At 43.9% G+C, this 27,372-nt stretch overlaps 1 protein-coding gene across 1 annotated transcript in view; it reads left to right on the top strand.

The window, feature by feature from the left end:
- The window catches only part of JAM3 (junctional adhesion molecule 3), a gene marked incomplete at its 5' end in the record, with an annotated part of 49,725 nt that overhangs the window by 18,418 nt on the left and 3,935 nt on the right, over window positions 1-27,372 (top strand). Inside the window, 2 exons of the mRNA XM_079708055.1 lie at window positions 24,485-24,550; window positions 25,031-25,144. Of these exons, the coding sequence (XP_079564181.1) occupies window positions 24,485-24,550; window positions 25,031-25,144 (180 nt within the window). The remainder of the gene's footprint in view (window positions 1-24,484; window positions 24,551-25,030; window positions 25,145-27,372) is intronic.

Raw genomic sequence — 27,372 nt, 5'->3', positions numbered from 1 at the left:
TTATTTACTCAATCCTGTTATACATGTAAAGTATTTTCAGAGTTGCTAACCCATGCTGCTATGAGAAGTAAATTTATCAGCTAGAGCGCAGTGTTTGTGCAAAATTCTTCTCTTGGTAGCCTTGTTATATCCAGTCAAAACGCTGTTTCCCAAAGTCATTTATGTCAACTCCTTTCTTCCCCATCTCCTTAAGTGAGGTTATTTTACTTGTAATACAGTTAGTTTCATTTCTCAGAGTCCGCATTCCATCCTGGTTCCCTGGACATTTTGTATGATACATATTTTTAAAATGTTCATGCAGTATAAAGTTCACTCTTTGTGGTGTGGAATTCTGAAGGGTTTGGTGAATGCTTGGCTGTGGATTCACCATCATGGTACTGCACCCTAATATGTCTATCAGGCAGCCCCTTGCCTCTTTTTAAAAATCAAGTTATTTATCAAAATAAGTTATTACATGGATCCTTATAGTGTATTTTGATATTAAAATAAACCATATAGTGCTAAAGTCATTTCTTCAGAGCAGGTTTTGACATGAAATACCGTGCAGGTCAGCCAGAGCTGGAGTTCTTGTTAGGTTGAAATCAGCAGAGAAACAAGCGAAGACAACCATGGCTTTGCTCACTTTTTGTCCCAGAGTGGTACAGTCTTTGATGTGGCTTCCCAGGGAAGAATTTCAGAAAATCAGGCATCTCTGATTTTCCTGTCCATAGTGGAGCTGGTAAAGACCAGGTTAAAAAAATCAGACTGAAGCTGCCACAGCAGATGTTTGAGCAATCTCTAGTGCCGACTGTTGGTCTGTGTTCCATTTCCTCTTCTATCTCCTTTCTTACACTTCTGCACTTTCTCCCTTTTCCTATGTTCATATTTTTATGCTATTTCTTTTCTTCTTCTTCTTTTTTTTTTTTTCTTTCTTTTTCTGTGCTGCTTGTGGGATCTTAGTTCCCCGACCAGGGATCAAAACCATGCCCTTGGCAGTGAATGTGTGGAGTCCTAACCACTGGACTACCAGGGATTCCCTTCCTGAATTCATTTATATGTGCATTTATTCAGTAAACTTTATGTATTTAGTCGTGACTGTGCCTCTGTCACTAAACTCTAGATTTTTCTCTCATATTTCCTTGTTTCTTTCTGTCTTCTTACAACTAGCTTTAATGTAAAATTAAAATATTTGTTTTTTAGTGTTAGTTATATTTTTGAATATATATGTTTAATTTGGTCAGAATTTAAAATATAAGTGGATTGAATGTTTCACTCTTTCTTGAGACAAGAAAAAGCAAATTAAATTGCTTTATATTGATTTGTTTAGTTTGTGTATGACTCAGTGGCCATCCCCCCATGTTAGAGAAGAAATAGAATCTATTCTTCCACCTCAGGTGGGACGGTGCTAAAACCAGTGTGTATAGACTCCCTCCACCTCCCCACCCCAGCACTTTGGTCCCCACTGGAGTATTTCATAGCTTTTCCAACATGCTGACCCTAAAACCCACTTACTGTAGCTCGAATTTGTTTCCTCTTGTTGGTGGATCAGTGGAATAAAACAGGAACAGAAACAGCACCAACAGGGGACTTCTCTGGGGGTCCAGTGGTTAAGAATCTGCCTTCCAATGCAGGGGACACGGGTTCGATCCCTGGTAGGGGAACTAAGATCCCACATGCCACAGGGCAGGTAAGCCTGCACACCACAGCTACTGAGCCCGTGCGCTCTAGAGCCCAAGTGCCACAAGTAGAGAGCCTGCATGCTGCAACTACTGGGCTCGCGCACTCTAGAGCCCAAGCACCACAACTAGAGAGAAGCCTGCGTGCCACAAGGACGATTCCGCGTGCGGCAGCTAAGACCCGACATGGCCAAAAGAAACAGCACCATCAGGAGCCCTGCCTCCACTGTGGTCCTCGGCAGTGACACACCCCTCGGGCCTTTGACCCAAGCAGCAGGCGACCCCCAGCGCCTCTGGGATGGGCTGCACAGACGCACTTGGAGGGTTTCTCTGCGGCTGTGAGCGTTTGTCCTCTCACCCTTGGCATTCTCTGACCCCAGAATCTGTAATAGCAGAACGGGGCTCACGCTCAGGGCCAGGTTTGGGGGACTTATTTCCTGAGGAGGCGTTTTACAGAATGACGTGCTTGACACATGGTCTGTGATGGTCACACATACTTGTCAGACCCCAGTGCCTCTGAGTCTTTTGTGTGTTCATCTGGGCTTTAGAGCCAGGGCTGGCGTACGGTTGGTCCGACTGGTCTGCGGCGCTGGGTTCATGTGACGATGGTGCCCGCCGTCCACCAGGCCCACTGGAGCCCATGCAACTGGTACCCGTTTCAGCACAAGCCCAGCTCATGGGGAGAACAGGGCCCTGCAGCGTCTCTGTCCCTGCACAGACGTGCCTGGAGCTGCTGCAGACACTGAGGACCACTGCACTGGCACCACAGGCATGCTGCCTGCCTGGGTGCCCTTTCCCTTCCTCTGCCAGGCCCTCTGCCTCCACCCCACTCTGCTCGGCTGCACCCCCCTTCCTCTGCCCTTCTGGGCCGACTCCCCAAGCTCTGGTTTACTGAATGGTTTGATGCCAATGGGCGTGTGGGACCCAGCCCTTCCCCCTTTCCCCCCGGTTGTCCCCTTCGGCTTCCTTTAGTGACAGGGACTCCTCCCTCGGTAACCCTGGACGGTCTCCCTGGACCGTGCCTGAGATGAAAGAAGGAGGGGGGTCCCTCCAGAGCGTTAGCTCTTCAGACACTCTGTCCAGGTGACCGCTTGATGGACTTTTATCTGCTTTGACCTGGCCCGGTTGGTCAGACTCATGGTCAGAAATCTTCCACGGCTTTGGCTTGGAGATAGAATTAAGTGAACTCACGTCAGTAGTGCCTCAGCTGACGTCTTGCTGCTGAGCTGACCCCTGGAGCAGGATGTGACGGTGCCGAGACTGTCCAGTGTCGCCACTGAGCATTCTTCATGGGGCACATGTGCAGTTTCCGATAAACTCGGGATTCAGAACAAGACACGCTGTGGCCAGGGTATGAGTCAGGGCTCTCCAGAGAAACACAACAAACAGGATGTGTGTGTGTGTGAATAGAACACAGTAGAATTTATTTACCTTATGTATATATCTTCTGTACACATAAAGAGATTGATTATAAAGAACTGGCTTGTGTGATTATGGAGGCTGGTGAGTTGACACTCTGCAGGGCGGGCTTGCCGGCTGGAGACCCAGGAGGTCTGAGGGTGCCGTCTGGTGGAGAAACACCCTCCAGCCTGGGGAGACTGGTCTTTTTGATTTGTTCACGCCCCTCAACTGATTGGATGAGGCCCCCCACATTAAGGAGGGCAGTGCACTAAAAGTTCACAATTTAATGTTAATCGCATCCAAAAACACCCTCCAAGCTGACACTTGGACCATCACAGCCAGATTTATTTGGAATTCCATGATGTTTGGTTGGGTCTCTTTACACTTTAGTATGTATGTATGTATGTATGTATTTTTGGCTGCACTGGGTCTTCGTTGCTGCGCGCAGACTTTCTCTAGTTGTGGTGAGCGGGGGCTACTCTTCATTGCAGTGCGTGGGCTTCTCATTGCGGTGGCTTCTCTTGTTGTGGAGCATGGCCTCTAGGCGCGTGGGCTCAGTAGTTGTAGCTCACGGGCTCTAGAGCTCAGGCTCAGTAGTTGTGGTGCATGGGCTTAATTGGTCCGCGGCATGTGGGATCTTCCCGGACCAGGGCTCAAACCTGTGTCCCCTGCATTGGCAGGTGGATTCTTAACCATTGCGCCACCAGGGAAGCCCTATACTTTAGTTTTAAGGGTCTGTTTGGATAACAATGTAGTTTAGCCAGAGTAACAATGGGCCATCTTTAACCAGAGCTTCAGCTGCCTGTGTTCTCATCAGAGCCCATATTTGATGGGTTTACTTTGCTGTGTGTCTGGAAAGTATCACTGACATGGACTTCTCCCCCTGCTCTTAAATTCCTCTAAAAATTGGTTAAGGGGGGCCTCCCTGGTGGCGCAGTGGTTGAGAGTCCGCCTGCCGATGCAGGGGATACGGGTTCGTGCCCCGGTCTGGGAGGATCCCATATGCCGCGGAGCAGCTGGGCCCGTGAGCCATGGCTGCTGAGCCTGCGCATCCGGAGCCTGTGCTCCGCAACGGGAGAGGCCACAACAGTGAGAGGCCCGCATACCACAAAAAAAAAAAAAAAAAAAAAAAAAAAAAAAAAAATTGGTTAAGGAACCAGAACAGTGTTGAAAACATGCTGTGATACAGGGTATTTTCTTCTCTAGGACGGGTTCTGCTAAGCAAGCACACAGAAGTTGTCTTGAGGATGGCCATGCAGTGTTCTCGCTGGAGAGCCTGCACTGCCGTTTATATTTAGCCTGGAGCCCGGGGGAGCAGCGACGTCCGCAGTGGAGCCACCGTGCACCCGCACTGCTCCAGGCCTGGTCGAGAGCGGGGGACATGCTGGATGGAATGTCAGAGGCTAAATATAACTCTTGACAGAGCCAGACACACATCTGACTTGGAGTGGAAACTTTTTCTAAAAGAGCTGCTTTTTGCTCTCGGTTTACAGTAATGAATAGAAGCCCAAATCAGTGTGACTTCTTGTTGAGAGCTGTCTCTGCAGTTAAATGATCACAGGTGCTGCTGAAGGTAGAAGGAAGGCCCTCACCCCGTGCCCATCCAGGAGCCAGCAGGCCTGTCTTGCTGTGTTCAGATTGGTTTTGTTTCCACAGGAGGAAAAGACGGGTAGTTTCCACTTCACGCCTTGATGTGTCTGGATGTGGGTTGAGTGGTGGATGTCAGCGTTTCGTTTTCCCTTGGTCTCACTGTGCGCCAGGACGCGAGCACTGCTGTGGGCTCCTGGGAGAGCTGACCACAGCAAGGCAGCCTCTGCTGAGTCAGGGAGCCTGGAGCCGAGACTGCCTTACCTCCACAGCTGTTCCGGCTTAAATGTACTTTTTTATGATAATATTTTCTGTTGTTATTAGTTCCTTTGCCTGAGGATCCACAAGCACTGTGTGGTTAGTAATTTCTGGAGAAAGTAAAGGGGAGCAGGCAGCGTCCTCGAGCCCAGCCACAGGGCTGTGCCTCTGTGGACCCGGCTCTCGATTTGGGGTGGCCCTGACTTCATGAAGGGCTCAGTGGGGTTGCCAGATGGGCCGCACATGAGAATCACGTGAGAGGTTTGGAGAGACACAGATCCGGGCCTTTCCTGACCTGCTGAGTTAGAATCTGGGGCGTGTGCTCTCGGGCCGAGGAGGGGGGTTGGGAAGCGGGCTTTTAAACGGGCCCCCTGAGATGATCCCCCTACAGCCTGCCTGGCACCAGGCCCCCAGGCCCTGGCACGATTTCTGAAAGGTCTCCCACAACCGAAGTAAGAAACTGTACTTGTCGCTAAGAGCTGCTGGGATGGTTCCAGACCAGGAGAGAGGTGGGCAGACGGGTAGACGGGGGGCCAGGAGCCGCCGGGCGCAGCATGGCCTCCTCCCCGTCTGCCTGCCCCTCCATTCCCCCGGCTTCCTGGCGGGAAAGGGTGGCTGCTGGAGATGCCGTCGGCCCGTTGTTCCCGAGGCTTTCTCAAGGCCGCTTCCCTTGCGCCTCGGCTAAGGGAGGTCCGGAAGAACAGTGGGATATGAGCTGGGCTTCCGGGTCTGACCCGGGCTTCCTTAAGCTCCGGATCCCCCTCACACACCCTTGTTGCTGTCTCTTCTAGTTCTGGGCATGTTCCTTCTTGTAAGAGACTCTGTGAACTAGAGCAGGGAAGTAGGGACTGGGCGTCGGAACTCCTGGCTTCTGGTGTTCGCTCTGTGCTCACAGACGTGAACCAGCTGGGCTCAAGTGGTCCCCCTGCCCCGCGACGGGAGCTGGGGGGCTGGAGCGCGTTCAGGAGGTGCTGGAGCCAACGCACAGGTTGAGACGCCCGCGGCACCCGGGCCTTCCCACTCCCTCCCGCTTGGTTCCTCTCTCTGTGTTAGGTCGTCCTGCAAGCTGGGCATCGGTCCTGTTCCGAGAAATGGCCCCAGCGGTTCAGTTCTCCTTTTCAGCATCGTCGTGGTTGAGCCGCAAGCAGCTGCGGACCCGCATGCCCCCCGACTCCTTGTGCGCCTCGAGGCCTCGCGTCCCCCGTCTGTCAGCTCCTCTCCTGGAGCCCTGCTGACGGTGAAGTTTATTCTCCATCCGGCACCCCTGCCCCAGCCCACCCTGGTCGTCTCAGGAAGAGCATGTTTCCCTTGCAGACCACTGTCCAGAGGGGTGGGGTCCTTGACATCCTGGAGCCCAGTTGCTTAGCCAGATGTTACTGGAACTTAGAAACGGACCCCGGTCCTCTGGCCCTTACTCTGCGTCTGCCGTGCCGGGCACCCCAGCCAAGGGGCAAAGGCTGGTGTCCAGGGCGCTGACTTATGCAGACAGTGCCTCCGTGTGCCTGCCCTGCCGCCATCGCTCTGTTTCTTCCAGCTGAGCCCGCGCCGTAGGGCCCTTTGGGTCCCTTTTTGTGCATGACTCTGTCGTCTGAGTGCAGGCCTCCTGACCCGGGGGGCCTGTCTCTGAGTCCTCCAGGCGGGATTCCCAGCTGGGGCCCTCCCTCACAGTAGTGCCTTGTCCCTCAGGCTTGGCAAACAGATACAGGAAGGGGCACTACTGGGTGGTCTGGGGACGAGCAGTGGAGATGGCTCAGGACATCTTTGATGAGCCAGGACAGCAGTCAGCCTTGGTCAGCCTTAGTTTCCTACTAGAAAATTTGTGCCATACCCTGCTGTTCATGGCCTGGGCATGTCCCACGTGTCACCTTTCTGAATCTTGGCTTTGTCTCTTCCTCCCCAAGTCCTGCTGCTTGTACCACTGTTGGGCCTTAAGGAGAGTGGGTAGGTCCTCCCTGCCTCTCTAGTAACCTGGTGTGGTTGGCATCCATAGAACAGAGGTAACCTGGCCCTGACGTGTCGTGGAATAGCCTTGCCTTTGGGCCATTTTAGTGTCATTTAGCATTGGGGAAATAAGTGGTTAGGTTGTAGAGGAAGAATTCTCAGACTTCTGTCATCTGCCACATTTCTTGTCACGTGTGCATCACATATAAAACCAACCGCATTTTCTTTTTTTTTTTTTGGCTGTGTTGGGTCTTTGTTGCCGTGCACGGGCTTCTCACTGCAGTGGCTTCTCTTGTTGTGGAGCATGGGCTCTAGGCCCGTGGGCTCAGTAGTTGTGGCTCACATGCTCCAAAGTGCAGGCTCAGTAGTTGTGGAGCACGGGCTTAGTCGCTCCGTGGCATGTGGGGTCTTCCCGGACCGGGGCTCCAACCCATGTCGCCCTGCATTGGCAGGTGGATTCTTAACCACTGCGCCACCAGGGAAGCCCCCAACCGCATTTTTAATGAATTCTTTCATGGAGTCACAGGGAAAAGAAGGAACTGTAGACAGTACAGTAAAATGGGAAGAGTGTTGGACTGAGTCTAAGGATGAGCTAGAGGACAAGCTGCATCCTCCACTGAGGCCAGTCCCTTAGCTGCTGCTTCGTAACCTGGAAATGCCACTCACCCTCACCATCTTGAAGGGTGAGCTGAGGAAGGAGTCGGAATCATCCTCACCTCACCTCTGTCCCCAGTCCTGGACTGTGCCACCTCTGATGGACATGGTTTCAAGAATAAATAACGCCATTGTAATAAGCCACTTCAAAGCATGATGTCTCTGGAGATACAACTTAGTTTAATATTTTTCAAACAAGTAGGCCCAGTGGAGAATAGAGGGACCACTGCTGCTCCTAGAATAACATGAAGAAGGGCACAGAGGACAACAACAAGAAGAGAGACCCACGAGGCTGGCCATCCTGTCCCCGCATGCATCCTCAGCTCCTGACCCTGCCCTCCCTGCCCCGGTGTGTGGCACCGTGGCTGTTCGGTTAGTATGAGGTACCTCTGGGCAGAAAGCACATATCAATTCTCACAGTGAGCCAAGTGGTGGTATTTTTTGCTTGTAAAAATAAAATCAGAGCCTTTTGGGTGTTATTTACAAGAAAAGAAAAAAGAAAGGAAAAAAAAGATTTCCCTCCTGGGTTTTAGCCTTGGCTCAGCACTGAGCTGGTATATTTTTGTAATTATTATCAGCTGGAGAACACACCAGCTTGAGGTCAGGTTTTCTCCTTAACATAGTTGGAAATGCCATTCTGTGTGGTTTCATAAATCCTTTGTCATCTCTGCTCACTTGCAGAGATGGGCCTCCCAGGAGTGGACCCCAGTGTCTGCATCCTCAGAACTGATCTGTACCCCAGCTGGGATTAAACACCATCGAGCCAGAAGACCAACAGCCTTTGCCAGCTATGAATTCAAGCATATTTTGATGCTCAATAATTTAGAATTTCTGGATTTAGTGTAAAGTCAGGAATCATCACTTTGATGTTTTCTTTTTTTTTTCTTTTTCACTGCCTTTCAGTCCTCTCCTTTTCAGTTTCTCTTGTTCCCCTTCTTTCTTTCCTTTTTCTTTTTTAGCCTGCCTCTCCTTCTCGTGTCTTAGACGTTGTATTGAATTTTCTTGGAATTCTCATTTGTATTATTCCACTCATGGTATCCAGGGTTAATATATTTTCTGGCCTCAGGCCTAAAGCCATTAAGTATGAAACTTACTGTTCCTTGGGCCACTAGAAGAATGTTGGTTCCTATAAAGCAAATATAATAACAACAATGATAATAAATGACCCCTCTTCTAAATGTTTATTTATCATCAGTTATTGGTGAAAGAAGGGTAAAGGGTTTCTAATAATATTTTATAGTTGGAAAAAATGAGGGGTACAAAATCACACTGAAAGTCAATAAGAGTATTAAAAATAGGGCCCAGATTCTTGATAGTAGTTCATAGCTTTAGCATATAGAAGAGCTTTGAAAATGAAATTACAAGCCCAAGACTGATTGGATCAGTCCTCTGTCCTGGACTAGACCACCTAGTTCTTCTGTGTTGAAAACACATTTGTCAGTCCCACTTGAAGCAGTGAATCCTGGGAAATCCTGGAAACCAAACCTGCCAGTTTCCCAACTTACAGTGAGAGGTGCACTGTCAGAAGTGACACCAAAAGAGCAAAGATGGTGAGTTGAACAGTCCTGGGCTTGGATCCTGGTTCTCTGGCCAGCTTCACTGTGCTCTGCAGGCTTCTTTGTGACATTTATCATATTCTGTTGAAATCGTGTCTCTCTTCCTCACAGTCAATAACATTTCCAGAAACTCTTGCATCTCAGGTATGGTGGTAGGGAATTGGAGATGCATAAGAATGGCTGAAATAAAAAAGAAAAAAAGCAGCAATTTTCACCTGCAGTGAAATTAGGAAGAGGTAGAATAGGAAACTCCAGGCCCTTGTTCCCCGACAGAAACATTGGAGAAACAAACAGGAGCTGAACCAACTGTGTAGGAGATCTGGAAACAGTCGAAGGTTTATAGCAACCACATAAATACCTGATCAAGAAAAAAAGATCTTCAGAATGGTAGGAAAGTTTCATGAGACATTTTCTCAACCTTGCCCCACCGTCTACCCAGCACAGCCTCCTCCCCTCCTCCCACCAAATTGGAGGGAGCAGAGCAAACCCTATTTGCAAATTATTGTGTCCATCGTTCTCACCTGCCTGGGGATACCTGCAGGGCCCAGACGAGGGGCTTGTCTTTGTCTCCTTGGGATGTAGGTGGGAAAGGCAGCAGGCACTGCTTGTAAGAGCTACAAGGGGATGACAAACCCACAACTGCCTGAAGAGATTCTGGTGGAGGCACCCAATAGGCCATCTGAGGCTCAGGAGAGAAACTGTGGTGAGACGGGGAAGGTAGGACAAAAGCAACCACATCACATCTCAAGGTGACCCCTACACTCTGACCAAGCCTAGCTGAGAGGTGAAGGAGTATCTACAGAGCCAGTTTGCAAAGACTTGGGAGAGGGGGCTCCTCCCTGCCTCCCTCCCTCTCTCCCTCCCTCTCTCCCTCCTGGTGTTTTTGTTTGTTTTAGCTCTTGGCATTCAAGGGAATCTTAATCAGAATGTTATTTGAAGATGAGGTGAAGGAACCTCAGTGATCACGCTTGAAGGGAAATAGTGTTTGAGAAAAAAGTTTAGAACTCAAAACAAATAGACTCCTACAGCCTTCAACAATAATAATTTTGAATACACACACACACACACAGACACAGACACACACACACACACACGGCAAACTCTGGGTAGGGAGGATCTGATTTCCAGAGAAACTGCTTTATAATAGTCAGATGCCCAGTTTTCAACAACAACAAAAAAATCACAAAGCATACAAAGAAACAGGAAAACGTGGTTCATTCAAAAGAGCAAAATGAATGAACAGAAACTGTCCCAGTTTCTGAGGAGGCCCAGATATTGGACTTACTAGACAAAGACAAATTGTCTTAAATATGCTCAGACTAAGGGAAAACATTATATGAGCAACAAAGTATCAATAAGGAGAGAAGTTATAAAAAGGAATCAAAAAGAAATTTTGGAGCTGAAAAGTGTAGTAACTGAAATGAAAAATTTACTGGAGGGGATAAACAGCTTATTTGAGCAGGCAAAAGAATCAGTGAACTAGAAGATAAGAAAATTGAAATTATCATGTCTGGGAGAAGAGAGGAAAAATAATGGAGAAATGTGAACAGAGCCTGTGTCAGTTTGCTAGGCTGCCATAACAATATCACAGACTGAGTGGCTTAAACAACAGAAATTTATTTTCTTACAGTTCTGGAGGGTAGATGTTCAAGATCAAGATATTGGCAGAGTTGATTTCTTCTGAGGCTTCTCTTTGGCTTGCATACGGCCACCTTCTTGCTGTGTCCTCACATGGTCTTTCCTCTGCACACACGTCATTCTATGTGTCCTAATATCCTATTTTTATAAGAACACTAGTCAGATTGGATTAAGGCCCCTAACAGCCTCATTTTAACTTATTACCTCTTTAAGGACCCTATCTCCATATATAGTCACATTCTGGGTTGCTGGGGGTGAAGGCTTCAATATATGAATTTGGGTGGCAGGGGGACACAATTCACCCCATAACAGAGCCTAAGGGAATTGTGGGGTGCTGTCAAGCTGACCAAGATATGTTTTATGGGAGTCCCAGGAGAAGAGGGAGAGAGAGAGGCAGAAAGGTTATCTGAAGAAATAATGGCTGAAAACTCCCCCAATTTGACATATGGCATTTATCTACAAATCCAAGAAGCTCGGTGAACTCTAAGTAGAATAAACCCAAGAGGACCCACCCTGAGACACATTATAATCAAACAGTCAAAAGCTAAAGACAAAGAGAGAATCTTGAAAACAGCAAGATTACGTACAGGGGATACTCAACAAGATCTTAAGCTGATTTCTCATCAGAAATGTTGGATGCCAGAAGACAGTGGGATGAAAGATTTAATGTGTTGAAAGAAAAAAAACCCCAGCAACAACACTGTAAGCAGAAGATTTTATATCTGGCAACACTGACTTTCAAAAATGAGGGAAAAATTAAGACATTCCCAGAAGAACAAAAGCTGAGGGAGTTCATGACCACTAGCCCTGCTCTACAAAAAGTGCTAAAGGAAATCCTTCAAGTTGAAATGAAGCAACACTAGACAGTAACTCAAAGCTGTATGAAGATCTAAAATCTCCAGTAGAGGTAATTAATGGACAAATATAAATGCTAGTCTTATTATAATTTTGGTTTGTAACTGCACTTTTTATTTCTGCAGAATTTAAAAGATAAATCCATTATTGATAAGGCACACAATGTATAAAGATGTAATTTGTGTCTTTAATAACATAAAAGGTAGGACAGTAGAGTTTTTGTATACAATTAAATTGGTATCAATTCAAGTTTGTTGTAATTTTAGGATGTTATAATCCTCATGATAACCACAAAGTTTGGTTATCATGAGTATACACTAAAGGATATGAGAAGGGAATCAAAATGTGTCAGTACAAAAAAAATCAACAAAATACAAAAGAAGGCAGTAATGGATGAAATGAGGGACAAAAGAATAATATACACAGAAGACAAGTAGCAAAATAGCAAAAGTAAGTCCTTTATCAGTTAATTACATGAAAATGGATCAAACTGTCCAGTCAAAAGGCAGAGATTGGCAGAATGGATGAAATAATGTGATCCAACTTTATGCTGTCTACAAGACACTCACTTTAGACCTAAACACAAATAGGTTGGTAAAGTGAAAGGATGGAAAAAGACATTCTATGCAAATAATAACCAAAAGAGAGCTGAGGTAGCTATACTCATATCAGACAAAGTAGACTTTAAGTCAGAAAACTGTAACAAGAGACAAAGAATGACAATGTATATTGATTCACCAAGAAAACATAACAATTATAAACATCTGCATGAAATATCTAAGCCCCATAATATATGAAGCAAACATTGAGAGGATTGAAATGAGAAACAGATTGTTTTACAATAGTAATCGGACATTTCAGTGCCCTACTTTCAATAACAGATAGACAAGATAGAAGATTAATAAGGAAATATAGGACTTGAAGAACAATATGGACCAGTCAGACCTAACATACAGAACACTACACCCCAAAACAGCAGAATACACATTTTCCACATGTGCAGATGGAACATTCTCTAGGATAGATCATATATTAGGTCAAAACACAAATCTTAATTAAAAAAAATTTTAAGCATATAAAGTATCTTTTCTCATCACAGTGGAATGAAGTTAGAAGTAAATAACTGAAGGAAACTAGAATATTTACAGATACGTGGAAATCAACATACTCTTAACCAATGGGTCAAAGAAGTTAGAAAATACCTGAAGAAAATGAAAATGAAAACACAACGTACCAAAACTTAATGGGATTCAGCAAAAGCAGTACTAAGACATGTAAATTTCAAAAAAAAAAAGAAAGAAAGAAATATCTCAAATCAGTGACAATCTTACACCTTAAGGAACTGGACAAAGGAGAACAAACCCCAAAACTAGCAGAAGGAAGGAATTAATAAAGATTAGAGCAAAGGTTAATGAAAAAGAGAAGAGAAAAACAGTAGGGAAAAGTCAATGAAAACAAAAGTTGCTTTTTTGAAAAGAACAGCAAAATTGACAAACCTTTAACTAGATTCAGTAAGGAAAAAAGAAGACTTGAATTACTAAAATCAGCAAAGAAAGTGGGGCTATAACTACTGATTTTATGGAAATAAATAGGATTGTAAGACAGTGCTATGAACAAGTATATATATCAACAAGTTGGATAACCTAGATGAAATGGACAAATTCCTAAAAACATAAAATCTGGCAAAATGTAGTCATTAAGAAGTAGAAAATCTGAATACAACTACAGTAATTAAAAACAGAAAAGCTTGGACCTGATGGTTTCACTGATGGATTCTACCAAACATTTAAAGAATTCATACCAGTCCTTCTCAAACTCTTCCCAAAGATTGAAGAGAATACTTCCTAGCTCATTCTGTAAGGCCAGCATTACCCTGATACTAACACCAGGCAAAGCCACTACCAGAAAGCTATAGACAGTATTCCTTAACATTGATGCAAAATTCTTCCAAAACATACTAGCGGATGGAATTCCACAACTCACTAAAAGGATTATACACCGTGAATGAATGGGATTTGTTCCCAGAATGCAAGAATGGTTTAACATATAAAAATTACAGTAATACACCATATTAATAGAATATAGGAAAAGAACCACATGATTATCTCAATTGATGCAGAAAAATATTTGACAAATTCAACACCCTTTCATAATAAAAACACTCAATAAACTAGGAGTAGATGAGATCTCTTTCAACATAATAAAAGATCTATGAAAAACCTTATAGCCAGTGTCATTATTAATGGTGAAAGCCCGAAAGGTTTTCCCCTAAGATCAGGAAGAAGAGTAGGATACCAGAGCTCACCACTTTTGTTCTACATAACGTTGGAATTTCTAGCCAGAGCAGTTAGGCAACAAAAAGAAATTTAAAAGTTATCCAAATTGGAAAAGAAAACATAAAATTATCCCTATTCATGGATGATTTAATCTTATATGTGGAAAACCCTAAAGATTACACCAAAAACAAAACAAAGAAACAAAAAACCCTGTTAGAGCTAAAAACAGGAAAACAGAAAACAAAACCAACATACAAATATCAGTTGCATTTCTATACACTAACAAAGAACAATCAGAAAAGGAAATTAAGAAAACAATCCCATTTACAGTAGTATCTAAATGAATGAAACACTTAGGAATAAATTTAATCAAGGAGGTAAAAGACATAGTACAATGAAATCTACAAAACACTGCTGAAAGAAATTTAAGGAGATACAAATAAATGGAAGATACTCCATGTTTATGGATTAGAAAACTTAATATTGTTAAAACTATGGAAAGCCATCTACAGATTCAATACATTCTCTATCAAAATCCCATTTTTTTTTTCAGAAATAGAAAATCCCATCCTAAAGTTTTATATGGAATCTCAAGGGAACCCGAATAGCTGAAGTCATCTTGAAAAAAAAAGAGAACAAAGTTGGAGGACTCACAGTTGCTGATTACAAAACTTACTATGAAGCTACAGTAATCAAAACAGTATGGTACTGGCATAAAGAGAGACGTATGGACCAATGGAACAGAACAGAGAGCCCTGAAATAAACTCTTGTGTATATAGTCAGATAATTTCTGACAAGGGTGCCAAGACCATTGAATGGAGCACAGTCTTTTCACCAAATGATGTTAGAAAAACTGGATATACACATTCTAAATAATGAAGTTGGATCCTTGCCTTATAAAAAATTTAAATGGACCAAAGACCTAAACATATGATTTAAAACTATAAAATTCTTAGAAGAAAACAGTGGAAGATATTCATGACATTGGATTTGGCAATGATTTCTTGGATGTGACATCAAAAGCACAGGCAGGCAACAAAAGAAAAAAATAGTTAAATTGGACTTCATTGAAATTAAAAACTTTTGTACATCAAAGGATACTATCAAGAGAATAAAAATACAACTTAGAGTGGGAGGAGGTATTTGCAAAGCACATATATAACAAGGGATTAATATCCAGAATATATAAAGAGCTCCTACAACTCAACAACAAAACCCCCAAACAATCCAATTTAAAAAATGGCAAAGGATTTGAATAAACATTTCTCCAAAGAAGATATGCAAGTGGTCAATGAACACATGAAAGGATGTGCATTATTAGCCTTTATGGAAATGCAAATAAAAACCACAATGAAACACCACACCCATTAGGATGGATATTATTGAAAAAAAAAAGGAAAATTACGAATGTTGGTGAGGATGTGGAGAAATTCGAATCTGTCTGCATTGCTGATGGGATCATAAAATGGTGCAGCCACTGTGGAAAAGTTTGGGAGTTCTTCAAAAAGTTACACATAGGATTGCAATATGATCCAGTAATTAAGCTTCTAGGTGCATACCGTAAATAGTTGAAAGCAGGGACTCAGATATTTGTACACCACTGTTCACAGCAGCATTATTCACAATGGCCAAAAGGTAGAAACAGCCTAATGTCCATCAACAGATGAATGGATAAACAAGACATGGTATACAGTCAGCACTCCATATTTATGGGTTCCATATCCATGGATTTAACAAATGCAGATCCAAAATATTTGAAAAAAGATTCCAGAAAGTTACAAAAAGCCACACTTGAATTTGCCTCGCCCTGGCAACTTTTTATATAGCATTGGCATTGTATTAGGCATTATAAGTAACCTAGAGATGATTTAAAGTACCTGAGAGGTTGTGTAGGTTATATGCAAACACTAGGCCACTTCATATGAAGGACTTGAGCATTCATGGATTTTGCTAGCTGAGGGGTGTCCTGGAACCAGTCCACTGCAGGTACCGAGGGATGATTGTATACGTACAGTGGAATATCATTCAGCCTTAAAAGGAATGGGATGCTGCTACATGTTACATGGATGTACCTTGGAAACATCATCCTGCATGAAATAAGCCAGACATAAAAGGACAAGTATTGTGTGATTCCACTTGTGAGGTCTGTCAGGTAGGCAAGTCCAGAGACATTGGCCTGGAGGTTGCCAGAGGCCAGGGCTCGGAAGAAGTGGGGAGCTGCTGTTAAATGGGGATGGAGTTTCTGTTTGGTATGACGAGCAAGTTGTGGAGACAGATGGTGGTGTTGGCTGCACACATTGTGCATGTACCTAATGCTGCTGAGGTTTTACATGTAAAAGTGGTTAAAATGGTAAATTTTATGTTGTGTATGTATACCAGAATAAAAAACATTGTTAAATAGTGACGATGGTGAGACAGTGGGAAAAGTGGAAAACGCAGTGAGAGTACAAAGGGCGGAGCCTCACGTCTCACATTCAGTTGTAAGAATCTCCTGAGATAAAAATACCACATTTGATAAAGGGAGAATCTTGATGTCACCCTGACTCCTATTTTCTCTGTTCACTAACCTTCAGCTGGGTAGGAACAACAGACTTTCTACCTGCTGCTGCTGTTTTTTAGAGAGTCCAAAAGCAAAACCTCAGCCATTACTGTTCAGTGAAATGCACTGCAGATTATTCATGACCACACGAGTATTCCTTTTATATACTTTGGTCATGAATACGGTTACGCCAGATGATTTTTTTTTTTTTTAAACTTATTTATTTGGCTGCGTCAGGTCTTAGTTGCAGCACACGGGCTCTTTGTTGCGGCACGTGGGCTTCTCTCTAGTTGTGGCGCGTGAGGTGCGCGAGCTCAGTAGTCGTGGTGTGCAGGCTTAGTTGCCCTGCGGCATTTGGGATCTTAGCTCCCTGACCAGGGATCGAACCCGCATCCCCTGCATTGGAAGGCGGATTCTTAACCACTGGACCACCAGGGAAGTCCCATGCCAGTTGATTTTTTAACTGATGTATTCACTGAAAGAATTCAGGAGACCTTACATAAAAATTTTTATCTAAGTTTAAATAGTTGTTTAGTGTATATATGATTTCTGGTGTATTGTGAATATCAATGCTTTAAAACTGTCATTTCAGTTTTTTGCATACCCAACCGATTCCAAATGCCATACTGATTTCACTGTCATCATTTTAGAAATAGAGAAGTGTTCTATGATTTAATGTTTAAATAATTATAGATTCATAGGAAGTTGCAAAGGTAGTACAGAGTGGTCCGGTGTACCCTGCTGAGTTTAAAAACCAAAATTTAGAAAGAAAACTTTCCTACAATGAATTTTTGGTCTAGCCCAACTCTGGAAAACAGTTATTAGTTTCTTTAAACAACTAACCATGCCACAACATACGACAAGGGTTTGTGCTCTTGGGCATTTGTCCCAGAGAAAAGGAAACTTACGTTCATATGAAAGTCTGTGCACAAATGTCACAGCAGTTTTATTCATCATAGCCCCAAACTGGAAACAACCCAGACGCCTTTCCATGGGTGAGTGGTTAAACACAGTGTGGTGCATCCCTGGTGCGGAGCACTGCTTGGCTGTAGAAAGAAACAAACTGTCATTACACACAAGGTGGATGGATCTAAAGGGCTTTATTCTGAACAAAAAAGTCAGCCTCAAAAGGCCACCGACTGTGTATTTCCTGTTATATAGCATTCTCCAAATGACAGAATTATGGCTGTGGGGGACAGATTAACAGTTGCCAGTGCTGAGGGATGGTGAGGGCCTGCAGGAGGGAGGTCTTTGGTGATGGAAGAGGTCTGTGTCCTGACTGCGGTGGTGGTTACAGGAATCTTCACATGTGATAAATGATGTACAGCCATCCACATACACTGTACACGCGTCAGTTTTCTGGTTTTGATATTGTGCTGTAATTATGTAACCATTGGGGGAGGCTGGGTCAAGGTCACATTAAATGAACACAATATGCTTGGAACTTACCACACCTGCCTCCAGAGGACAGTCTTACATTTCTTTCGGAGGATGTGAATAGAAACAGACAACTACACATGTCTTAGTTTCCTTCTAAGTCCAAGATTTAATAATGGATTCCTGGGCAAGATGAAAAAGAGAGTAGCCACATTACAGCTCTGTGAGCAATCTGAATTCAACTAAATGATTTTCTGGAAAACTCAAGGAGATCCAATCTAGAACATAAAAAATGCACATTGATTTATTCGGTAAACACTTTTGGAGTCCCTGCTAAATACCATTCCACACTAGATTTGAAGATATAAAGATGAGTGCATATGATACTTGTTTCTTTGTACTGTTGATAGAATGTAAGCTCCATAAGGGCATAGATTTTTATTTTTTATTCATGTTTCATCCCTCATGTTTAGGCTAGTATCTGGCTTATAAAAGGCAATAAATAAAAAATTGCTGAATGACTGGATTTTCCCAAAGCCAAGGTTGGTATGAAATTAAAGAGGAACAGCTGCATGTGATGGATGCTGTAACGGGTTTTCCCTTTTTTTCTCCTTCCTTCCAAAAACCCTTTGCTCAGTCTTACATAATGTAGTCTCAGTGTATTCTGACAGCACCAGGAGGTTGGCTTATGTCAGAACCTCATGCCCAGGTACTGGCTCATATCCGGAGGAGTTACCTACGATGTCTTCAAGTGTTTGGTCTGGGGCTTCCAGTCCTCACAAACACTGTTCTGATACACAAGTTACTTCTGTATTTTAAAGTGGGACCCTGGGCTGTTGGAGGTGGGCAAAGTAAGGAGCGTAACCGTTTTTACATTTAAGAACAGTTTGGGAGCAGAAGGAAATGCTGAGGAGAGACTCAGCATGGGGCCTCGGCAGAGCCAGGGCCCGGCTGCTGTGAGCCATCACTTCGTCGAGCTCTGCCCTTGCTCATGTGGTTGGGCAGGAGAGAGTCAGGCCTTGGGGTGCATTCACCTTGGTCACAACGCAGGGGGAGAAAAGAGGTGATTATCTCCATCATCTGGGGCTGTGTTACCTTAGCTTCTTTTAGGTTATAAGAAACAAGTGGTCTTGGTTTCCCTAAGAGGTTTATTGTGAAGAGTTGGCCCCCGTGACAATCTGACCTTTGTGGACACTAGAGTAACCTCAGTGTCCCCTTCTTGTTCCCTGGGTCATCTGTCGCCAGCTCTGCGTCCTCAGGCTCTACTTCAGCTGTTTCTCTCGTGACTGTAAACTCTCTAGTTTATTCTCTTATTTCTCTCAGCTTCATACTTCTCAAGAGAAAGCCTCAGATTGGGTTGTCCTGTCATTATCCAGTCAGGCAAAGCTGTCGTGACTTACCTCTAAGGCCCCTTAGATGGCCTTTGGGTCGGAAGCTGATCCCTGGTCATAGTCATTTGGGACCACAGTTTTGGTGTCTCATCACCCAAATTACAGTGATGGCACTGAAAGGACTGTCTGAGGTCACTTTCCCTAACTTACAGTGATGGCACTGAAAGGACTGTCTGAGGTCCTTTTCCTTAGAGGGAACCTGTGTGGCCTTGGTAGATACTCAGAGTGTCTCGTGTTCCTCTCTGTTAGTGGGTCCCTGGGGGCTTCTGGATGGAAGGAGCAGTGGAAAGGGCTGCATTAGTGTGGGTGGTTTTCCCCAGAAGGAGTAGCATGTGGTTACAAAACAAAACAGAGCAGGCGCCACTTGTCCCGGATCTGAAATCTAAAGTAGAGGTGACTGTTTTAGCAACTAATGACAGTTCAGGTATATTATACTTCTTTTTTTTTTAATTTTAAAGTTTATTTATTTATTTAGGCTCTGTTGGGTCTTCGTTGCTGTGTGCCGGCTTTCTCTAGTTGCCGCGAGCGGGGGCTACTCTTCGTTGCGGTGCGCAGGCTTCTCATTGCGGTGACTTCTCGTTGTGGAGCACGGGCTCTAGAGCGCAGGCTCAGTAGTTGTGGCGCACGGGCTTAGTTGCTCCGCGGCATGTGGGATCTTCCCAGACCAGGGCTCGAACCTGTGTCCCCTGCATTGGCAGGCAGATTCTCAACCACTGCACCACCAGGGAAGCCCCTATACTTCTGATTTTCATCCCTATTATTACATTCTTTAAGGCTTCTGCTGTAACTAATGAAGTCTTACTAAATAAGATAGAAAGCATCAAAACATATACTTGGAATGTATACATGTAGCCGAACCATTAAATAAGATTTAAAAATAAAAAAATGAATTTTTGTGACCTGCAGCTCAGAGTACAAGTCCTTACATTTTCTTACCTGGTGTGGTAAGCTGAGGTCCAGGGACCTTAATGAGGGTTAATGTAGGAAGGCCTTCTCTGGGGATGGCATATTGTCCTAGAGGCCAAGTAGTTGAAGAATGACATTTTGTAGGTGGTCAATGTACCTAGTTGATCTTGTCTTCAAGAAATCAGCTAAGACATTTTGAGACCATGATAACTGATTTCAATGTTGTTTAAACGCGTGGATAGTCGGGTGCTAATTTTGAAAGAGATCACCATGCAAATAGCATATTTTGATTTCATCGATAGCTTCATTCAGCTAAGCTTCATGAAAATCACCATGTTGTTATTTTTCTTATTTTACCAAAGACTGGAGCAAACTTTTTAATGGATGGAAATCACGGGTTAGATAAACAGCTAATCCAGCAAGGTGGTCTCTTACCTGGTTGGTAACTGTACCCAGAATGTCCATGCCATCCTGCAGGGGAAGGTACCAGGCAGGAGGGAGGAATGACAAGAAGGCCCATGTGGGTCTGGGAGATGATGAAAAGAAAATTCTTAAAAAAAATTTTTTTTATTGAGGTAACATTGATTTTATAACATTATATAAGCTTCGTGTGCACAGCATTATACTTCTACTTCTGTATCCACTACAGCAGCTTACCACCAAGAGTTTACTTTCCATGCATCACCATATTGACCCCCTTTACCATCCCCACCCCCTCTGGTAACCACTACTCTGTTCTCTGTATCTACATGTTTGTTATAGTTTGGTTTGGTTCATTTATTTTGTCATTTTGTTTGTTTTTTTATATTCCACGTATGAGTGAAATCATATGGTATTTGTCTGTCTTCACCTGATATTTCACTTAGCATAATATCCTCAAGCTTCATTCATGTTGCTGCAAATGGCAAGATTCCATCCTTTTTTATGGCTGAGTAATATTCCATTCCACACACACATATCACATCTTTATCCATTTTTCCATTGATGGCCACTTAGGTTGCTTCCATATCTTGGCTACTATAAATAATGCTGCAATGAACATAGGGGTACATATATCTTTTATAATTAGTGTTTTTGTTTTCTTCTGATAAATACCCAGGAGTGGAATTGCTCAGTCATGTGGTAGTTCTAGTGTTAGTTTGTTTTTGTTTTTGTTTTTGTTTTGCGGTGCACGGGCCTCTCACTGTTGTGGCCTCTCCCGTTGCGGAGCACAGGCTCCGGACGCGCAGGCTCAGTGGCCATGGCTCACGGGCCCAGCCGCTCTGCGGCATGTGGGATCTTCCTGGACCGGGGCATGAACCCGTGTCCCCTGCATCGGCAGGCGGACTCTCAACCACTGCGCCACCAGGGAAGACCCCTAGTGTTAGTTTTTTGAGGATCTCCATACTGTTTTCCACAGTGGCTGCACCAATTTACATTACCCACGTGCACTGTGGTTTTCTTTTCTGCACATCCTTGCCAACACTTGTTATTTCTTGCCTTTTTGATAACAGCCATTCTGACAGATATAATGTGATATCTCATTGTGGTTTTGATTTGCGTTTCCCTGATAATTAGTGACGTTGAACATCTTTTCATGTCTGTTGGCCATCTGTATGTCTTCTTTGGAAAAATGTATGTTCAGTTCCTCTGCCCATTTTTTAATCAGGTTATTTGGGTTTTTTATTGTTCTTTATATATTTTGAGCATTAATGCCTTATTGGATATGATTTGCAAATATCTTCTCCTGTTTGGTAGCTTGTGTTTTCATTTTGTTGTTTTCTTTGCTGTGCAAAAGGTTTTTAGTTTGATGTGGTCCCATTTGTTTATTTTTGCTTTTGTTTCCCTTGCTGAGGAGGCATATCTAGAAAGATATTGCTAAGACTGATGTCAAAGGCATACTGCCTGTGTTTTCTTTTAGAGTTTTATAGTTTCATGGCTTACATTCAATCTTTAATCCATTTGGGGTTGATTTTTGTGTATGGCATATGATAGTCATCTAGTTTCAATTTTTTTTTCACATGTGACTCTGCAGTTTTCCCAACACCATTTATTGAAGACTATCCTTTCTCCATTGTATGCTGTTTGCTCCTTTGTCATAAATTGTCCATATATGAGTGGGTTTATTTCTGGACTTTCAATTCTGTTACATTGAGCTATATCTGTTTTTCTGCCAATATCATGCTGTTTTGAGTTCTAAAGCTTTATAATATAGTTTGAAATCAGGGAGTGTGATATCTCCAGCTTTTTTCTCTTTTTCTCAGGATTGCTTTGGTTATTCAGGGTCTTTTGTGGTTGTATATGAATTTTAGAATTTTTTGTTCTATTTCTGTGAAAAATAAAAATGCCCTTGGGATGTTGATAGGGATTGCACTGAATCTGTGGTTGCTTTAGGTAATATGGATTTTAACAGTGTTAATTCTTTCAGTCCATGAACACAGAATGTCTTTCCATTTCTTTGTGTCTTCTTCAGTTTCTTTGAACAATGTCTTATAGTTTTCTGTGTACAGGTCTTTCACCTCCTTGGTAAAGTTTATTCTTAGGTTATTTTATTCTTTTTGTTGGAGTTGTAAATGGGATTGTTTTCTTAATTTCTCTTTCTGCTAGCTTGTGGTTAATGTTTAGAAATAGAACAGATTTCTGTATGTTGATTTTGTACCCTTCAACTTTACTGAATTCATTTATTATATCTAATAGTTTTTTGGTGGAGTCTTTAGGATTTTCTGTATATAAAATCATGTCATATACAAATAGTGATAATTTCACTTCTTCCTTTCCAATTTGGATGTTTTTATTAATTTTTTTTCTTTTTTTTTAAATTTATTTTTTGGCTGTGTTGGGTCTTCGTTGCTGCACATGGGCTTTCTCTAGTTGCGGCGAGTGGGGGCTTCTCATCGCAGTGGCTTCTCTTGTTGCGGAGCACGGGCCCTAGAGCACGTGGGCTCCAGCACTTGTGGTGCGTGGGCTCTGTAGTTGTGACTCATGGGCTCTAGAGCGCAGCCTTGGTAGTTGTGGCGCATGGGCTTAGTTGCTCCATGGCATGTGGATCTTCCTGGACCAGGGATCAAACCTGTGTCCCCTGCATTGGCAGGCGGATTCTTAACCACTGGGCCACCAGGGAAGTCCCTGGATGTTTTAATTTTCTTTTCATGGCTAATTGCTCTGGCTAGGACTTCCTGAGTTGAAAAGGAGTGGTGAGAGTGGGCATCCTTACCTTGTTCCCGATTTTAAAGGAAAGCTTTTAGTTTTTCACTGTAGAGCAGCAGTCCCCAACCTTTTTGACACCAGGGACCAGTTTCATGGAAGACAGTTTTTCCTCGGACTGGGGGAGGTGGGGAGAGAGGTTTAGGCAGTAATGTGAGCGACGGTCAGGCGGTAATGTGAGCGATAGGGAGTGTAAGATGAAGCTTCGGTCGCTTGCCCGCCGTTTACCTCCTGCTATGTGGCCTGGTTCCTAACAGGCCTACCAGTCCGCGGCCTGGAGGTTGGGGACCCTTGCTGTAGAGTATGATGTTAACTGTGGGTTTGTCATTTGTGGCCTTTATTATGTTGAGCTTCCTTCTATACCCATTTTTTTGAGAGTTTTGTCATAAATAGGTGTTGAATCCTGTGAAATGTTCTTTCTGCATCTACTGAGATGCTCGTATGGTTTTTATCCTTCATTTTGTTAATGTGGTGTATCATGTTCATTGATTTGTGGATGTTGAACCATCCTTCCACCCTGGGATAAGTCCCATTTGTTCATGGTGTATGATCTTTTTAATGTATTGTTGTATTCAGTTTGCTAATATTTTGTTGAGAATTTTTGCATCTATGTTCATCAGAGATAATTTTCTTTTTGTGTGTTATCTTTGTCTCGTTTTGGTATCAGGGTAATGTTGGCCTTGAAAAGTGAGTTAGGAAGTGTTCTGTCCTCTTGTATTTTGGGGGATAGTTTGAGAAGGACATGTATCAATTCCTTGTATGTTTGGTAGGATTTACCAGTGAAGCTGACTGGTCCTGGACTTTTGTTTGTGGGGAGCTTTTGATTACTGTTTCAGTCTCCTTACTAGTGATCTATTTAGATTTTCTTTCTTCATGATTCAGTCTTAGAAAATTGTGATTCTAAGAATTTGTCCATTTCTTCTAGGTTGTCCAGTCTGTTGTTGTGTAGCTCTCTTACAATCCTTTTTTAAAAAGTACATTCTTAGAGGAAGGTCTTGAAATATTCTAGGGGCTTTGTTCTGGGACTAAGAAGTAAAGTGCACTCTGAGAATTCTCTTTCTCCTGGGTTCCTTCCAATGAAGGTCAGACTGAGAGAAAGCAGTCACCCTGCTGTATCTAAGAGACTTTGTTTTGGAATATGACATTTTACATCCTCTGTGGTTAGTGATTGTAGCCTCCATGAAGGGAAAGTCTGATCTCAAGTGCGGGTTCTCTGCTCTTTTAGTGTTGCATTGTCTCTGATTTTACTTTTCTTTTTTCCTTCAGGCTGCTTGATAGGGGCTGTGAATCTCAAATCCAGCAACCGAAACCCAGTGGTACAGGAATTTGAAAGTAAGTACAAGGAAGGGTTTAGGCAAAGGGGCACCACTTGGTGATCCGGCAGCCGATGCAGGATAGACACACACGGATGTGTCCTGCCCAAGAGGCTTGGGGGTGGCTGGCTCCCAGCAGTCATCTGAAGTGCACGTGTGAGTGAAGCACTGCTTCACCAGCCCACGGGCAACTCTGCAGGCTTTCTGTTGGCTGAAACCTGATTCCTGGCCTGGCTTTGCGTTTACACAACCAAGAACGTTCTTATATACAAGCAGAGTATTAGGGGGAACGTGTACTCTCTTTAATACAAGTCTTTGCTAATCATCTATATTGTTTTTCTGGCTAAAACTAAAGTCTCTTGGAGCCTGGAGCTAGCTAGATTTTTAATTTACATGACAGACCTAAATATACGTATAGCTTGCCAGGGTCTGGGTACACAAGTGAACCTAAAATTGTTCCACATTCACTGACAATTCTCTTTTTTCCCTCGCTCCTTAGGTGTGGAACTGTCTTGTATCATTACGGATTCACAGACAAATGACCCCAGGATTGAGTGGAAGAAAATCCAAGATGAACAAACCACATATGTATTTTTTGACAACAAAATTCAGGGTATGATCCTGTGGTCCTCTAGTTTGTACAGAAGGCCCAGGCATGCACTTGTGGCCAAGACTTTGCTCTAACTGGACCTGCGTCTGTAGCCAGGATTGGTGTCCTGTCTTGTTTTACATATGGAAAAGTCAACATGCAAAAGTAGTGAGAATAGTGTATGGAACCTCCCTGCACCTGTGACCCTGCTTCAGTAAATATCACTTCATCAGTTAGGATTTTAGTCCACACGCAGCGTAGCTTTGAGGTATCTGAGTGAACATTCTCTGAGGCCATCTCCCTGTTGTGACCCACGACTTTATAAGTGACTTCATCAGTAGGACAGTATGGAACAGCAGGGGGACAGCAGCGCCCACTGTACACACCTGGGTGCCGAGTGCACCACGTGGGAGGGCAGGGTAGGGGCTGCAGGGAGGCGCTGGGCCAGGAGCACGTGGGGCAGAAAGACATGGAAGCGCAGGGAGCTTCTCGGAGGGACAGCCGGCTCTCGGCCCAGCAGGGGAGGGCGGACACGAGGTGGATGGCGCTTGGAAGCCCTCAGGAGGGGCGTGATGTGGTCCCACTGATGCTTTAGAGACGGGGGTGGTTGCTTTGCAGATGGGGCTGGTGGTGGGCACAGCTGAGAGCAGGGCCCAGTTCAGGATTCTTCTGCAGAGGCCAGGAGGGGGTCAGGGTAGTGTGGACGGGGTGAGGGGTTGTGATGGGGGGAGGGGGCCACCCTGGGGGACAGCAGGCGGATGGAAGTGTCAGCGCAGCTGCAGAGGCGGGCATCCCCGATCCCTCTGAGAATGTGACAGTGGGGGTTTCAGGGAAGGGTGGAGGCTTTGCAGATCAACCTCAAGTCACGGCCTTTCTGCCTCAGGTCCTCCACATCATCAGGGGTCATGGGCTCTTAAAAACAGTTCTGTTTCCCCACCAGTATCCTCCCACCTCTGATTTACGAAGAGATGGCAATGTTATTCTCAGGAAACAAATCCGTTTTTTCTGGGAGCTTCATCAGGCTGTTCTTGATAAGCCCTGACCGAGCGGGGAATGTTCTTAAGCAACTTTCTGTTTCTTCCCAGAAATTGCCACACAAAATAAGAGGCATGGAGGGAGACCTTGCCTTAGGGCAGGGCTGTGCCAACAGCGCCTGATGGGTTTGCATTTACTTGTTTCCCACACGGTGGACGTTCTGACCCCTGCTGATGCCTGGATGACGAACCTTCCCACTAGAAAATGCCTTCGGAAATGTTCGTTCTCTTATCAAAAGCATTTTGCTGTTTCCATCACTGTGTGCTAAATCCTTCCTAGACTTGTCACCAATTAGCAGGTTTAGTAAATTCGTTTCTAATTTTTGTGTCATTTTCTTTTCTAACTCTTTCCCTATTTGTCAGTGCCCGGGTTCTTTGTGCTTCTTTGAAAGAGTTACTGTGTCCTTTATGCTTTAAAAATGTTTTAATTGAGACACAGTAATTCACATAGCATGAAACTCACTGTTTTGAAGCGTGTAGTTGGTGGTTAGTACATTTAGCAATGACGTGTGGCCGTCACTGTCAGATTCCAGCACATCCCCACCCCCAAAAGAAACTGTGTCCATCCCTCCTTCCCCAACCTGGCAGCCACTAACACTTTGTCTCTGTGGATTTGCCTGTTCTGGATGCTTCCTATAAATGGAATCATACAATATTTGGTCCTGGCTTCTTTCACTTAGTGTATCATTTTCAAGGTTCATCTATGTTGTAGCAAGTGTCTGTACTTTGTTCTTTTTTTTTTTTAATTTTATTTATTTGGCCTTGTCGGGTCTTAGTTGCAGCACACGGGATATTCATTGCTGCATGTGGGATCTTTAGTTGTGGCGCACGGGCTCTAGAGCGCACAGGCTTAATTGCCCCGTGGCATGTGGGATCTTAGTTCCCTGACCAGAGATTGAACCCGTGTCCCCTGCGTTGGAAGGTGGATTCTTAACCACTGGACCACCAGGGAAGTCCCTGTTCTTTATATCAATGAATAATATTTCATTATAGATATGCCGCATTTCATCAACTGCTGTACATTTGGGTTGTTTCCATGTTTTGGCTATTATCAATAATGTTCATAAACATTGTACAGGTTTTTGTGCAAACGTAATTTTTCACTTCTTGGGGATAATGAACAGGAGCACAATTGTGGGGTCATATGGTATCACATGTTTAGTTTTTTAAGAAACTGCCAAACTCTTTTCCACAGTGGCTGAACAATTTTACATTCCC

Source organism: Hyperoodon ampullatus (genome assembly GCF_949752795.1).
Source record: "Hyperoodon ampullatus genome assembly, chromosome: 7".
NCBI lineage: Eukaryota > Metazoa > Chordata > Mammalia > Artiodactyla > Ziphiidae > Hyperoodon > Hyperoodon ampullatus.
This window is presented reverse-complemented; position numbering and strand designations above follow the sequence as displayed.